The sequence below is a fragment of the Catharus ustulatus genome, chromosome 6, assembly GCF_009819885.2.
Source record: "Catharus ustulatus isolate bCatUst1 chromosome 6, bCatUst1.pri.v2, whole genome shotgun sequence".
In the NCBI taxonomy this organism is placed as follows: Eukaryota; Metazoa; Chordata; class Aves; order Passeriformes; family Turdidae; genus Catharus; species Catharus ustulatus.
Genome location: NC_046226.1, coordinates 7,114,826 through 7,131,618, shown reverse-complemented (window position 1 = coordinate 7,131,618; position 16,793 = coordinate 7,114,826). Strand labels below are relative to the sequence as shown.

Below are 16,793 nucleotides of genomic sequence, written 5' to 3'. Positions count from 1 at the left end.
GAAGGCAGTTTCAGGTGCCAGAGGCTGCCCCTGTGGGTGCTGCTCTGTGCCTGGGGCAGCACCAGAACCTTCTGAGGCAGTTGGAGGAGACAGTTGGGGCAGGCAGGGACAGTTGGGGAGGGGAGCTGCCCCAGCCGTACAGCACAAAGCCTCAGGAAGGTAAGAGGTAAACAGGCAGCGATGGAAAGGGAAAAAAAATTCAGAAAACTTGGCTTAAAGGAGTGCCCGGGGCCTGGAGGCAAGTTAAGATGTCGGGGGAGGGGAAAAAAAGTAGGAACAAACCCATGAATTGGGGAATAAGTGAGAGCAGTGCTGTGCTGGAGGAGACAGCAGCCAAGGCGAGCTAGCTCCTGCTTATCTTGCCATGTTGACTACAGAAACAGATTTCAAATGATGCAGTGTCTATAAACAGAGAGGAAGAATTAGTTCCCATTACAGTAGTTGTGTCTGTGACCCTAAAATGCTCACCCCACACCCACCAGGAATTCAGTTCCTGAGGGCCTGACAGTGCCATGGCACAGCTGATAAGAGGAGGAGCAGGAGGAATGAGTAACAAGCACTTGCTTATTATTAAGGAAACTTGGTATGGCAATTGAAAACACTGCCTAAAACCCACACCATTCCTCCCCAAAACCAAAAACATGAATCAGGAGTCAACTGCAGTTAAACAAACTTAAGCAGAAGGCTTTCTTTCTTATGTGTGAATTGGATTCAAAAGTAAACAAAAAAGTCTCAGATTGTGCCCTTTCAATCACAGTGATGGATCAGGACTGTTACTTTGATGCAGCGTTCCACAGTGTTCATTTTTGTTAAAAGATGTATCAGCAAAGCCTTGTTCTCATGCTGATTTGCCTCTTCAAACAGCTCTGCTGCTTCCTCCATACCACTTTCTCTGGCTGGTCTTTTTCCTGATGGTCTGAATAATTAGTTCTCTGGGGAGATCAAGTCTTTTCTTGCTTCCTAGTATTGGAACAGGGAATATCTGGACTAATCCCATGGTACCCTGATAATGCTTCTTTTGACATATAGGAGATCCTTTATGGAGCATTACATGACCCTTCCTGCAGACAAATAGATGTCACATGTGCCAGGTGAAACAAGCTCCAGCTAGATCCATTTATGTTTATCACTCAATACAGCAGGACTTCCACAGTGGTATCTCTGCAGCAATCCTGTTTGATAAGCTGCTCTGCAAAGAGCAGAATGCCAATGTGGATGAAAGCTCCTGTATTCCTGCCTGGGTGGCCATAACAGATGGTCTATAGTGGAACTCCAGTCACACAAAAAAACGTGAAGTGGCACAAATCTGAGTCACTGGTACAAAAATCTCTGTTCTGGAGGGCTCTTGACTGCTGTTCCAACTGTCTGGGTGCTAAAAAGCAGAGCTGAACTGGTGAGGAGCTGGCCCTGAAAATTCCTTTCCAGCTATTTTTAAAAAGCCCTTTTGTAGGAGAGTGGGGCAGTTTAAGTTTTAAAAAGAATATGTTTGTCTTGTACCTTTGATGGCAATGGAAAAACACGGATCAAAAGGATTTATTATTGCTTGTAGATCTCCAGTGCTGCATGTACTGAATCTGCACTTATTTTCATATATATGCCCACACACTTGTATGGGAGATGTTGGTCATGTGAACTTTAATCAGAGGAAATGTAATTTTTATTCTTGCAAATTGGTATTACATATATTTATACAAACACATATGTAAACATGTACAGATACACATCTACTGTAAAACAGATGTAAAAAACCTGTAGGACTCAGTTCTTCTCCATCTCTGCTTGGGATTCACATAATCATTTTCAAAGTAGCAATTTTTACAAAATACAGGTAAACAGAGAATAGGAGAAGGACAAGTAACAGTACCCCTTTGAAACATCAGCAGTTTTACATTCATCCCTTATGTTGTGCTCTGAAATTTCATCACAGATGAGGACTTCACAAATTAAAGTAGAAAAAAGAAAGCGACCAGGAGATAAATGGGAAGCCTACTGTGTAAAATCTGATGGCCACATGATAAAGAAAAGGTAAGATTTCTGTTTATTCCCTGCTAAAGCCTGTATTTTTTCTTGAATTGTTACTGTCCAAACATCACCTGATATAAAACACATCATAAAAATGCTTTACACAGCCAAAATGGACCAGAGAGACCACATGATGACCATCTAAGAAATGAATTAGCTGAATGCATTATTTGCCAGCTTGTTCAGCTGTGCTGAAAAACTAATTCTGTAGATATTCTGTCAGAATGAAGAGTAAAAAACATCTGTGTGCACTGGACAGTGGACTTGGACAGCGGACTTGGACAGCACTGTAGATTTTTATCCCTTCTATGGCAGTTATTTTAATGGATACCCACATCACAGGCTTCAGTTTTAGATTTTTGGTGTTTTACAAAGATGGATTCATCTCATACTACGAAAACTGAAGTGCAATCATGTAAAATGACTTGCTCAACTGCACCTAAAGTGCCAGTGTAGCCATCAGGCTGTGCTAGAACCTCCCTTCTGCAGAGTGCGCTGCCAGTAAGTTTATGGCTGCTCATTGCACTGTCCACGTCAAAAGCAGCACACAGGACAGTGAACAGAACTGAGGAATTCTGAGCTAACAGAACTGAGCACATGGAACAGCAAAACATATACAAATACAGGTTCTGTTCCTCATTAATACACATTACTGTTTTTGCCATATTTTACCTTATATCGGTATAACTCTGACCCACATTCCTTGTTACCCACCCTTGTTTGCATTTAGATTATTTTAGCGGGTTTGGTCTAGGCAAATTTAAAGTTTTAAATATCTACAAATATGTACAAATCACTCTTGTAAATTTAGAGTTGCACAACCCTTCTGTAACTATGGCACAGTTCAATCTTAGTTTTGCTTTTTAAAATACAATTCTTCCGAGAAGTGCAATCGATTTACAGAGGATGACAAATTCTACAGTTCTCTGACTTAACATCACGTGGAATTTCATTTTAAAAGATGTCTTGACTGCTTGATTATAAAATAAAAATGAAGGCATAGCATTAGGGCTGTTGCAGGAAATGATTTCTCAAGCAGCATTACTGTCTACTTGAGGGAGAAATACCTAGCTTGGGAGGTCAGCAGAAATGGATGCGAGGGTAAAACAGGTCAGCAAGGTTGTCAATAGATCAGTGACTCAAGAGCACTTGTATTGGTGTGTGTAAACAGGAATGGGGGCTGTGACAGGCAGGACAGCAGATGCTGCCATTGCTGAGGCCTTAATTTTAGTGAAGTCCAGTCTTGGGTGCTACAGTTAAAAAAAAAAGATGTGAATAATTTTGAGACAACACAAGGAGAAGACATAAGCATCTTAAGAGATTTAAAACTGTGCCACACCAGGAAGGATTGAAAGGAAGCTAATTGCTTTGTCTATAGGTTAAAAAAAATTGGGGAGGCATATATATTGAGATATAAAGAGCATTTTGAGAGATGAGAGGCAAAACTGCTCACATCCCTTACAGTCATACTTCAGTTACAGTGACTATGAGCTTTAAACTAGTGTTGCAGGTTCCTCAGTGGGAGCTGGACCAGGGAACTGGCTGAAAATTAGCAGTTTTGAAAGTAGTTTGACAACAGCTTAAACGACTTCAAACCAAGTCTGACACAGTCTCACTTCCTCCGTTATGCCAAAAGCTGAGTCAGGAAGCTGAGTAGGACAACAACTAGATATCCTGTGCAGGGTTAGTAATGTTGAGAGGATTCAGTACCTGCACAAACAGGAGGAATGTGACTGACCCACCAAAGAAACCAGCTCTCAAACTGCCTTTGAGTTAATTTCCTAAAAAAAAAGACTGTATGTCAGATGGATTTGGTCATATCAACACAGGAGAGCTGCTTCTCATAGACATCAACTTGGATGCCAGAAATAGAGGTGAAGTGGTGGAGCCTGTTTTAAAACATAACATTTGTATTAACACCATTACAGAATCACACAATCAGTTGGAAGAGACCTCTGAGTCAGCCTATGACTGATTGATCACCACCTTGTCAACCAGACCATGGCACATCCATCCAGTCTTTCCTTAAACACCTCCAGGGACAGTAACTCCACCAATCTCCCTGGACAGCCCATTCCAATGTCAAATCACCCTGTACAGAAATTCTTTTTCACGTCCAACCTAAACCTCCCCTGGCTCAGCAGGGATGTTCGCTGACATCCCCTACTGTGTCACTTTGTAGTCTGAGAGAAAAGAGACTGAACCACTGGCTACAGCCTCCTTTCAGGGAGTTGCAGAGCACTAAAATCACCCCTGAGCCTCCTTTTTTCCAGACTAAACATCCCCAGCTCCCTCAGCTGCTTCTCACAGGACCTGTGTGCTGCACACCCTTGCCCAGCTTCGCTACCCTGTAGCCATTAGAGGTATTTTGGGAAAACTCCCAACAAAAACAGACATACAGACAAACAAACCAACCAGAACCATCGAACACCAAGCCATCAGGCAGAGAAATTTAAACAAAATTTAGGGTATTTAACCAAGCTATCTACAAGCACTCGTTGTGCTGCTCCCTGGTTCCGAGGGGCAAATAAACCCCAAAGCGATGCAGACAGCGATCACCCACTGGGCTAAGAAACCCGAGGGTGCAGAGCTGCAGCAGAGAGTGAGGGGCGATTCCCAAAGCAGGGACCCGCCGGGCCGGTCCCTCCGGCTGCTCCCGGCGCGGCCCCTCGCCCGCAGCCCGCCCCGGGAAGCGGCTCCGTGCCCCCGAGAGGCTCCGATGGGCCTTTTACCTCAGCCTGGGCGCGGTTCCCCCTCAGCAGCGCCGGGTTTGACTGCTCGGCCGACGGGCCCGCCGCTCGCCCGGGCGAGGGATGCGAGCGATGCGAGGGCGAGAGCGGCGAGGGACGCGCGGGGCTGCCGGGGAGGGGGCGGCCCTTTCCCGGCGCTCCCGGCGGCCAAGGCGGCTCCGGGCGCCACTGAGGCGGCGCGTCCCGGCGGCGGCTCCGGTGGGCGGTCGGGGGCGGTCCGCGGGCGGGGGGCGGTGGCAGCAGCGCGCTCGGTTGTGAGCGAGAGCGAGTGCGTGCGAGCGAGTGCCATGGCCGGAGCCCGCTGAGAGCCACAATAGGAGCGAGACCCCGACGCCCACCGGGACCCCCAGCTCGCTCTCCCCCGCGCCAGCCGCCGGCGGAACAGCAGCGCTCCCCGCCCTGCCCGGCACTGCCCCCACCCCGCGCCCGCCGCTCCCCCTCGGCTCGGCTCGGCTCCCTCCCGCCTCGCAGGGCCCTTCTCCGGGAATGTGAAGAGGCAGCAGCACCGCAGGCAGCGGGGAGTGCACGGGACTGAGCGGAGCCGCCCGCGCCTGAACCCGCCGCCGACGCCGCCCTGCGCCGGGGAGGCCGCGCTGCCGCCGAGGCCGAGGCCTACAGGGCTCCTGCGCCGCCGCGGCAGCGACCGAGCCCGGCGAGAACCGCACTCGGGCCGCCGCCGCCGCCAGGCATCGGCCGCGCTCCGCCAAGGCCGCCGCCGCCTCCCTCCGTCTCCGGCTTCTCTACCAGGAGCGCCAAGGTAACTCCATCGCCGGCCCGGCGGTGCGGGAGGAGGCGCGGGGGGCTGCGGGAGGACATGTTCCAGCTGCGGAGATCCCGTCTGGAAATGACAGCCGGGAGCGGATAATTGCGCCTCTGCTCCCTTCCCCGCCGATATCCGTCGGTATTTTCACTTCTCCCCCCACCCCCCCCCCACCCCCGGGACCGGCGGATCTGATGAGCGTGGCTTCGTATTTACCAAAATACTCGGGGAATGGAGAGGAGGGAGCAGGGAGCGGTGGCCGGGTTTGCAGCTTTCCCCCTCGCACACAATAAATAATCTCGGGCTTTATTCCCCCCGCCCCCCCTCCCCCCCACTGTTGGTGGAAACAGAGTATTTCCCTGTGATAGTGTATGCAGGGCAGCGAATGTTCATTTGGGGAGACGAAAAAAAGATCAGTGTTTACTGTAAGGTTGTTAGGCTGGATGTAGTCTTGTTGAATTAGAATTAGATTTTAATAATTTATAAAGCAGGTTAGGGAAACTGTTACTAAATTTACAGCAGAGAAGTGTCAGTAAAGCTCCTTGCTGACACAATGATCCTGCAGTTTAAGTGATCTACTTTAGTCGCTGTCCATTATTATTATTATTATTATTTTTTGTAATTTAATTTGGGGAGAGCGTGCAAACATTTCTGCAGGGATGGTTACACTTTAATGATGCACGTGATGAGGAGGGGAAGCTTTCTGATGAGATGAGATGGGGCCAAACCGATTCATGTTTAGGGAATATTTTTGCTGATATTTTCAGAATTTGGTTTATGTAACAGGTAACTTTGTGTGGTTTTTTTTGGCGGACTGTTGAAATCTTAGAAGTGGGTTACTAAAGTACAGGCCATTCTATTCCAGTTTATCTGACTTTTTTATTTATTAATCTTGGCTGGGGCCTGAATGCCCTGGTGGTGGTGGCATATTTTTTTTTTTTTGCCCAGATGATAAACAAGACCAGTTTAAGGTACGGGTTCATGTTGCTGATAGTATATTATATTTAGAAAGCCTAAGCTGGTAGCAAAAGAATACCTCAGGAGAAATCAAAAAGATGAAATAAGGCTTTTTTTTGTTATTGTAATGCCAGCTGCACAGTTCAGCTTCTGGGTGCTGCACATGCTTCCTTGAAGAAGCTATGGAGTTTATACTCCATTTTTGATAGATTCAGTGCACCTATACGTAATTTTACATCAAATAGTTCTTATCTTTTGGAGCTTGTTTACACTGTTGCAACAAATCATGCTTTCGAAAGCTTTTCTTACAAAAGACAAACCCAAATAATGCCCTTTTCAGTGGATTTGGTAATCTGGGAAGCACACGAGTAACCAGCTATTTCATTAAAAATAACAAGTACTCGAAAGTGTTCTGTATGTTGTGGAATCAACTTCTTGTAGCACACGAGTCACTTTGGTAATTGAAGTCAACAGACATTGGGGATGAGTAATGCTTTCCAAGGACACTCTAAGACCCTGATCCTGCGAGTGCTTACGCCGATGCTTAACTTTGCACGGGTGTCTGTCCTGGCCGAAATCAGCAGAGCTGCCCTCGTTAATGGTCTGTCATTAATGCACATGAGCTGCTGGTTTCAGTGGAGCTGCCCATGCTGCTGCAGTTAACTGTGCACCCAGCTGCTTGTAACATGTAGGCCTGAATTCCTCCTGTCTCCTCTCCCTTGAGTATTACTCATGTGTTTCATCAAGCTCTGATGGGCTTTTTTAACAGACACGACCAGACTGGTAAATAAAACAGCTGGATGCATTAACTCAGTGTTGGCTAGTGGTACAGAATCAGCTGCAGGAGTGCCACCAAGGCAGGTTTTGTTGGAAGAAGCAATGCCTATTGCTTAGGCCAGCTGGAGTTGGGAAACAAACAAACTTTTGCTTGCAGAAGCCTTTTTTGGCTCTCTGCCTCTCCATGCAAACCTTGTCTGTCTCATGCCCTTAGAGCAGTTACAGCTACCACACTGCCAGTCGTCCAGAAATGCCAGGACATGGAATAATTAAACATGTAAAGGGACTCACAGGAAAATAACTGAGTATTTCTGAAATGGAGAATAAAGAAGTTATATGTACAGTTTGTCAGTGTTAGTGAAATTGTGAGACATAGCAGTACTTTTTACTATAGTTTCTTAAATTTCTGTAAAATCTTTTATGTAGGTGTGGCGAATAAATGGAATTTTTGTTCTGTCCTGTGTTTTTTGTCCTGTTCATATGGGTGACCTTAATGCCAAAAAACCATCGGTGCCTTTTTGTGTACCCATTCTTTATCAGTGAATTGGAATTACTTCATCCCAAAGAATGGATCATTAAAGCTACAGTCAGGTCTACAGGTGTATGACGTTCAGAATGCAGTGATGTCAGCATTAGGTCTGAAATTTTTGGCAAATGGGAGACACAGATAAAAAAGTAAACAAGAGGAATGACTACACTAATAATTAAGTTCCACTAAGTTTATTCCATCCATAATATCGTTTACATCTCTTAACGGCTTATTTGTGTGAGTGGTCAATAAGAAAGCAGTGCAAGAAGATGTTATTTGGAAAATTTACCTGTTTCACTCATTTGGAACACATTTTTAACATGTGCTTTCCTTCAGTAGGGATATGTCCTCAGCACCAACTACTCCTCCATCAGTGGATAAAGTAGACGGATTTTCTCGGAAGTCCGTCAGAAAAGCCAGACAGAAGAGGTCACAAAGCTCCTCCCAGTTTAGGTCTCAGGGCAAGCCTATCGAGTTAACTCCCCTGCCTCTGCTAAAAGGTAAGACCAAACACAGTTTTTAATAAATAAAACAAATTTTGCTGTACTACTAACTTCTAAAATCAAAGCATTCTGTTGTCAAGGAATTGCAGGGAAATTTTGCCAGCATTGAGAAATCTTTCAAGCCATATATATATGTGTTTAAGCTCTACAAAATATTTTATCTGTGACTTGAGGGTGTGGTAATTGTTTGCAGTACTTTTGAAAGTTTTAAATACTGATGTTAACCCATACCATGACTTGAATTTTCAAGGCTTTCAGGCTTTGTGCAAGGGTGTTCTGGTTTGTGAATCCTCAGCAGTTGACATAAATCAGCAGTAATTTTGGTAAGGGCAAATGAGTGGATTTGTGAGTGGAAGGAAACTGGTTTTTAGTATCTTTCCTTGGTGTGTGCACCCTGTGATAGTGGTGCCAGCTACAGCCCCTACAGCAAGAGAGGAGGTGGGATCTCTCTCATACCATTTGTGCATGGATAACTCCCAGGTCCTGCCTTCTGCTGATTTTGAAATGGAAAGGTCCCATGAGCTGCAGCCCCTCAAGGGGAAAGATGCTGCCAATCTGGTCTTAGGCAAGGCCCTACTGTTCTGAGATCTTGCATATCTCAACACTAGTTGAGTTTCTGCTGCAGGTTTAACCTCTAATTTGTGAAGGAAGAACATGATCCAGCATACTGCTCTTAAAAATGCCAATATCTCTGTGATACCCTGAGTGCTGCACCTGAATTCTAGTTGTCACTGAATTTTGGTACAAATCCAGGGGTCAAAAGCACCTCTCAGAGTGTCTGTCTGGTGAGGAAGGGGAAATCACCTTTCAGAAGTCTTCAACAGTGACTTACCAAATGGCTTATTTACCTCTCTGTATTTTTTTCATTGCTCTTCTTAATTTCTACTGTAAGTAGTGAAAATAGGCATGGCTGGTGCTGATAATTGTGGAAAATAGGAAGTTTAATAGGTTTAATACTATGTATGTCCCTTGCTTTTTGGGCAAGTATATTCCCCACATTCTCTCATCTACGTTGTTTGACAAATTTGTTGATCAGAGCATTGAAATATAAAATAAATATGGAACTGCACTTGGGTTAGTTCTTAACTCCACTTTGTAAGATACAGTAGTTGCAAAAAAAAAAAAGAAACTCCAAACACCCAAAAATCTCTCATCTTAATGTGTGTCTTTAAATAAAATAGGATTCTAGCATTAGTTCCAGTGGAGTTGTCATTAAAATATTGTGGGCTTCTTTCTGTGGCTCCTGTAAGAATGCACAAATAGAATATCCTGAGTTAAATGAAAGGTGCCCCCAGCCCCCCTGCACTGTGCCTGGTGATGACTTTTATGCAGTATTTCTCAGTTTAGGGTTGGTTGGTGCCGCTGGATTTGACTTTGTAGTCTGCAGTGAATGTTATTTGTGATTCTTTGGGTGGTCCTCTGCAGGGCCAGGAGTTGGACTTCATTGATCTGGTGGGTTTCTTTCAACTCAGGTTATTCTATGATTCTAAAAATTTTTACTCTTTGTTGTTGAACTCTTTTGTTGTTTTGTGACAATATGATAAAGAAGCAAATATTCTTTCAAATAATTTTGAAGCTCAGTTTTATACTTTCTCAGGTGATTTCATACCAGTTGCTGCATTTTGGAAGGTGTCTGGAGTTTATCATTTGACTTAAACGATGGGATTAGTGGAAAACATTGAGATTTATATTTGTACAAATGAAGAAATTATACCACTCTATTCTGTAGTCCCATTCAGGGAGTAAACCAGGCATGGGCACAAGCAGAAGTAAAACAGTGAGAACCTCGCCTTGCAGAAACACAGGCGTGTCCAGGTGCTTAATTTGACTACTGCAGCCAGTCCTGAGGATTGAGATATAAAACTATAATAAGATAAAACAAACAGATGGGGAGCAGAGAGTGTTGGTGAGACATTTATGATTAGTGTCATAATGAGTTACAGTGGTCCAGCTTCAAATGAAGAATCTGATCCTGGGAGTTAGTTTTCCCTCTTCGCCTTAATGCGGATTCCCAGAGGTGCAGGGATCTACCTGTGCCAATTAATTTGTGGGATTTGGGCCTAACAATCACTCTAAACAGCAGTGCTGTTGGTCCCTGCAGAAGGGACACTGGCAACTAAAAATCATACTGCTGTTTGGAAATATTCTTGACCTACATTAATATTTGTAGCATTCAGGATTGTAAAGTCTGCAAGAAGCAAGGAAATTATTTTCTCTTGTGTTTTTATACTTTTCTTGACCAGCTTCATGAAAGTCCTGATTATTTTTAACCCTCAGGTTTACACTCGCCTTCCAACAAGTGATCAGTCCTATTACTTCTGTCCAGTAACCATATGATTTCCAGTTTTATCCTGGAAAATTTTGTCTTTTAAACTGACGTAGAGAAGTTATACCAGCAAAACAGCCTTTTAAAGTCCCAGAAAACTGAACTTAGTTTGGAGATGTACGATTGATAAGCTTCCTGGTTTGGGTAAATTTCAAGTTTAATTAAACCTCTTCAGTATGGGAAATTTTTAGAGGACAGACTTCAAATTCATATTCATCAGATGTATTTCATATGCATGATGGAGGGCTTTTGCTTACACAAACATACATGCTATGCTCCCTTCTGGTTTGGTGTGGGTTTTTTTTATGGATATATTGCTTATTGACTTTGGCAGGCTGCCTTATCTCAAACAGCACTTTATGGCCTTCAGTATCTTCTGTGATTACAAGAATCATGTATGCAGAAAACTGGGTAACTGCTTGGTCCATTCCTTGCAAGTTTTTATACTCTGCCTGTCACCATAATGATCTGAGCACCTTCCAGTAGTGTATTAAGTGACGTGACTACACATCTGTCACATCTTATCTGTTCTCCTTCCTTTCCCTAGGGGCAGAGTCACATACAGTGAAATGGCTTGTTTTGGTAGTGTTTTAATGCAGTCTGTTGCCTTCTGTGAGCATCCATGCCTATATTGCAAAAACAGATAGATAAACCAGCCTTGTTGTTGTTCATTTGGTAATAAAAATATTTTGGGAAAGAAAAGAGATACTATGTTTTGATGCTGTGTACAAGTCTGAAGGATAAGCTGCTGTTTAGGAAATGGAATAAGAACAACTGGAATTTTCAGTGTTGCTCATTTCAGAAAAAAAAAAAGTATAGAGAATTGAAGTTGTTACTCTCATATTTTTTAAAAAAGTGTGTGTATGGTATAAGTTTGTAAATAAACGTTTAATGCATTTGGAAAACAAGGTGTTCTTTCTGAGGCTCTACTGGGCTGAGTTCAGGCTTTCAAAAGCCCCAAGTCACAAAACTGCTGTTTGCCTAGAGTAAGGACTTAAATTTTTAGATTATTTAATTATATTTTTATTTATTGCATTGTGACTAAATCTGATTTGAAGTTTTCTTTTAAAATCTGACTATTGCCCAACATAACACTTTAAACAAAGGAGAAAACACTGGGTTTAAAGTGTAGAGGAATGGGCTGAGAAGTGCACATGGGAGTTGTGACACAATTGCATTTTGCCTGTGTGCTCTTCTGTATGTTTCTCACATGCATTTTTTTGAAGGTTGCATGCTTTTCCCTGGTGAATCTTGCAGTGCATGATGGATTTTGGCTTCCCTTTGAAGAGGCTGCTGCTATCACCCAGGCTGACAGGTGCCTTAGGTAACTGGCTTGTGGCAGAGCAGTCCTGGTGAAGGGCCCTTTTTTGGGATTGAGTAATTCCATCTGTGTGCCTTAGATTCCCTCCCAGGTTTACTAACCAGGTTTGTGGCTTGCCTCAAATCTGTGCTTGTTCTGTAGAGGAAAATAGGATTGTAGATGCATTGGGTAGGTGTATTATTTATTGGAGGGCTATTTTGCTTTCATTTTGTATAGCTGCTCTTTTTACTTAGAAGTCTCTAGAGGTGGAACAGCAGGAGTGCAATGTTAGAAAGCATTTGGCTGGAAAAAGAGTATATTGTAGTGCTGGACATGTGAAAACAGAGCAATTTCAGTATTGCCTGCAAAAGGGGGAGTTCATTTATGTTTCTTCCTGGTATCTGTAGAGGGAGGGGAGTGTTCAGAGGATGAAGACATACACAGAGATGATTAAAAACATCATGTGTCTTAGGAATGCACATTTAGCATCCTGAGAAATTGCACAGCAAACTTGGATGTAGCTCACAGCATCGTTCCCACTCCCCTTGCCCTCATTACAAATACAGAAATTAGGCAAAGCAAACCATCCAAAAGTGAGACTGTTAATTGTTAAATCATTTGTATCCCATTTTTGTAATTCAAGGTGTGGCTTTTTTTTCTGTCATCCTTCCACATTTTCCAATGATTTAACATAATTAGTGAAGGTTACTTTCATGTTCTCTGCAACTGTTGTACATTTTTGTTGAAAAAGTTTCAAAGTGTGATTTTTATTTTTAGATATTTTTCCTCCTTCAAATAAGCACTCAGAGCAGAAGTTCTCTGTCAACAATACCAATTGCTTTGCTACCTCAATATTATGAAATTTATTGAGCTTCTAATACATTTATCAGATAGTTTCCATGGCATTAAAGAATTGGTGTAGTGGCAACAAAGGAACATTGCATACTCAAAAAGGGAAGAATCTCTTTCCACTTGCTATTTGCTTTTGATCATTAAATTATTTCCCTATAGCTGAGATTTTATTATAAGCTTTTCTTATGAATCCTATCTATTGGTCAAATACTGAAGTTCCTTAATAGTAAAAAATTCTAACACTTTGAAAAGACTCTTGACTGAGAACTGCAAGATGTGCACCTTCTTGTTCAAATACAGTTAGTTTTGAATTTTTAAAATATTCCTTTATCATGAAAAAAGTCTGACCTTTGCAGACCTATGGATGCCACCTAAAACTCTTCATATGGAAATAGTTATGATTTGAGTTGTAGAAGAAAGACAGAGCTGCTGTTTTCTGTTGGCTTCCATGGGAGCTGCCTGCTTATCTTGTCTGTGCTGCTCTTCATTTGAGAAATCTGGAATGTTTTACAGATATCAGATATACAAATATCAGTAAACTGTTAATAAAATCGCTAAGCTAAATGCTTTCTTCTCATATATAAACAGGAATTTAGGGTCATAGTGGTTATGATTTCCCAAAATAAAATTCAGCTTTATTTACACAACTAGAAATAGATCTTAGGATTCCTAATTTATTGCATGAAAGAAACACTGGAACTTGTTTTGAGCTGCATGTACATAATCAGGGATGAATCCTGGAACTGCTTCTAGGAATTTTATGCCTGTTCTGGTTGATATAAATCTGGACATAATAGGCCATCTCTGTGTAAGATTTGGGAACAGGGCCACAGTCTCAAAAGGATGAAGGACTTAGCCCATTAAGTATTTTTTTTATGAATATGTATGATGTTCTAGTCATAAGTAATAAATTTCTTCACTTTCTTTGTGCTCTTGTCAGCTGGTTTTTGTGTATGCACTTAACTTTCTTCATAGTCTGTTTACATCTCTTGATTGCAGAATATTTTTTCCAATAATCTTAAAGGTTTTTGGTTGTTTCTAGAAAGTATTTGATGGTGTTTAGAAAGGGCAATACACTAATTACATTGTCTTTTTTTTTTTTGTTGTTGTTGCTTGTTACTGTCTCCCACATTGGGAAGGTAGTTTCATAATGCAAAATTTGTAGAGAATGGGCAGGTTAAGTAAAAAAAATAACCCTCTTATCTTAACAGTGTATGAGTGAAAGTGCAGTTGGTGAAGAATTCTGCCAGCTTACCCCTGGTCTTGCAATGTTTCCAGTCAGTTCTCTGTATGTTTCTGAGTCTCTCTAGGACTGCCAATTTTCCTGTGGCCAGAGTAGTGGTGGGTTATTTTTTTGTTTTTTGGGGGAAGGTGGTTTGATTTTGTTTTGTTTTGCTTTGCTTCTGAAGCCTCCAGTGTAATTGTTTTACTTCCATATTTTTTCCAGTCTGTCTTCTGGAAGTGTTTAGTGATGATGATTCCCACCTTTTCCTTTTCTTTTTTTTCTTTTTAATAATTTTTAAAATGAAGTAAGTTGTAATTATGTAAGGTGTGTTTCTGTATTCTTCACAAGATTGAGTCTACAACCTTAATAGTTTTCTGCAGGATGTTCAGACTTGATATTGGAATCACAGAGTCACAGAATGATTTGGGTTGGAAGGGATCTTAAAGATCATCTCATTCCAACTCCCTGCCATGGACAGAGACACCTTCCACAGGCCAGGTTGCTCAGAGCTCTGTCCAACCTGGCCATCATCATGAAAATCTTTTGGTTTCAGTCTGTACTAGTACAGTATGTCTTTATGACATTTCCCAGTACTACTTATCTCTCTAATAATATTGCCATTTTCTTTTCTGTGCCCAAGTGTAACCCTATGGGTGTGTAATAAAACCTCCTGTTTCTATAATAAGTACCTCCTTTATATTCCTTTCCTGAAGTACTTTCAACAAATACAAGTTCTGGTTCAGACAAGCTATTATTTCTATATAGAGCACATGATTGTTGAAGTATAGTGCTGCCTTTATAATTGATTATGTTATGGAGCTTTACTGTGGTGAAAGAGCACATTTTCCATATCTCTGAAATTGTGTGTATTTATGAAATCTGTGTTTGTGTATATTACATGTGTATAATATGTCTGTGTATATAAATAGGCTATAGATATGTTTAATGTCTTGTACAAAGTTTAGGTTTTGAGTTTATTTAATTTTTTCCTCTGTTTTTAAAATGGGATATTGCTTCTGTGCATTGGTAGAGCTTCATAGTAAGGCAGCAGTCCTTTCACATTCATCCATTGTAAGCTCCTGCCTCCCTGAGAAAAGAGCACTTTCATTAATGCTTTCTGGGGAGTGGGAGGAGGACACACAACTATTTTTAGGTTCAGGGTAACTTCCTTTCACCTACTGTTTTTTTTTTTTTTCATTCAAGATATTACTGTTTCTTTGGCTCAATCAGGCAAAATTCCTTAGTAACAGAGGAGAGGACTTGGGGAGTTCAGAGAGTTTTGGTAGGGTGGGTATTTATGGATTACTGTCATCTTGGTAACTGTCTAACTCACAAGTATCAGCACATGGGCTCACTTTGCTTCGTAAGAGGTTAAAGCAAATCTGTTAGAAAAATTCTAGAATCTTCTTTCATCTGGATATGGCAGTGTTCCTCTTCCTTTGAAATCTCCCTGGTTGTGTCAGTCTGGTTGCAGGTGCAGTGACAAGAGGGTTTTTTCTGGTAGCAAAATTTCTTTGAGAAGTTCTCGAGCCAAGTGAGGCCTCTCATCTGCTGAGAGAAGAGTCTGTGGGGCCACAGTGTAAAACAGATTGTTAGAAACATTCCACCTCCTCCTGATTTTAGTGATGTGCTTGATCCTGTGTCCTCTCCAACAGTTAATTCAGCAGATCTGAAATGCTGGTGGATATTTATGTAGGGTTGATAGTTTCTGTGTGTGTGGTTTTCTGCTTAAAGTAAAAAATAGTGCAGCTACAGTCTGAGGATCTTTATCAAGCGTTTCAAAAGATAAGGCAGCTGTCCAAAGAATCAGTGTAAAATACTTCTCTGCCCTTAGTTGTTGCACTTGGTTGAAAATTTTGTTTGTTTTCAGTGAAGTCTTGAAGTCTCTAAAGGTGGATCAGTTTGATAATGATCCACAGTAATGGAAGGTTTTTCACCAGTAATTTTTTTTCTAAATGTTATAATAAACAAATCTAAGAGTATATACATTTTCAAAATTATACACATCGGTATCAATTTACTTTTGAATTTCCTGTAGTAAATTTGTTTTTCAAGTCACAGTATGTCTGATATTAGATGTTAGATTTTTTGCTTGGAAACAAAGTATTTAAGATTTTATTTTAAAACTTTAACATTTTTAATACATTTTATTAAAAAGGATCATTATTTTGTATTTATTCTCTTTATTGATTTTTACCACTCTACTTCCTTTTCAATATGTGTGACAGATTCTTAACTGCAATATTTTCTTTGTGTGTGAAGTACAAGGTCCTTCCTGTAGCATCTGCAGGAGTCTGGGGCAGAGAAGGAAAATAATGTGGCAGAGTTACTGTATGTGGTTAAATGGGCAGACAGCAAAAAAAGTGAAATGGATCATTCCTGGGTAGCTTCCTAAAAGAAAACTTGGAATATCAGGTTGCTGTAAAGTCTGTTTTACATGGTTGGACATGGTGCCAGCTCTTCTGTAACAGCAGCTTCTTGTGTTCCCCCAGCTGAAGAGCTTGTTCTAATACCTCAGTGTTGGACTTCAGAACTGACTGAGTTACAGAAGGGGTGGAGACAAGCAGGTTGCTGCTATGATTATAGAAGTTTGTGCAGAATTAGGGTATTTCTGAAGATTTTTATGACTTGGAAATGGTGCATCCCCTGCAAAACATGAGTTGAAGATTGAGCTGTCCTTATTTGAAGGTATTTTGCAGGAGTTGAAATAAACCCTGTGGTATCTCAGGGGTGATGAGTAAATGCTGACCCCTGTGTGCCCCTGCTGGTTGAATGTTTCACTTTTAGAGCTT

General features: G+C 41.8%; 1 protein-coding gene and 1 long non-coding RNA gene across 3 annotated transcripts in view; one reads left to right on the top strand and one right to left on the bottom strand.

The window, feature by feature from the left end:
- Nucleotides 1-902: 902 nt before the first annotated feature.
- On the bottom strand, nt 903-4,868 carry LOC116997554. Its single transcript, XR_004418200.1, has 2 exons — nt 4,755-4,868; nt 903-3,803 (listed from the first exon to the last, which is right to left on the bottom strand). It is a non-coding gene; the product is annotated as an uncharacterized LOC116997554 (long non-coding RNA).
- A 115-nt stretch (nt 4,869-4,983) lies between these two features.
- The window catches only part of PPP2R5E (protein phosphatase 2 regulatory subunit B'epsilon), a 73,845-nt gene continuing 62,035 nt past the window's right edge, over nt 4,984-16,793 (top strand). Inside the window, exons 1-2 of one of the 2 annotated variants that reach the window (XM_033062448.1) lie at nt 4,984-5,529; nt 8,132-8,295. In XM_033062448.1, the coding sequence (XP_032918339.1) occupies nt 8,139-8,295 (157 nt within the window). In that variant the 5' untranslated portion in view covers nt 4,984-5,529; nt 8,132-8,138. The remainder of the gene's footprint in view (nt 5,530-8,131; nt 8,296-16,793) is intronic. The other variant, XM_033062449.1, reaches the window with a different exon arrangement.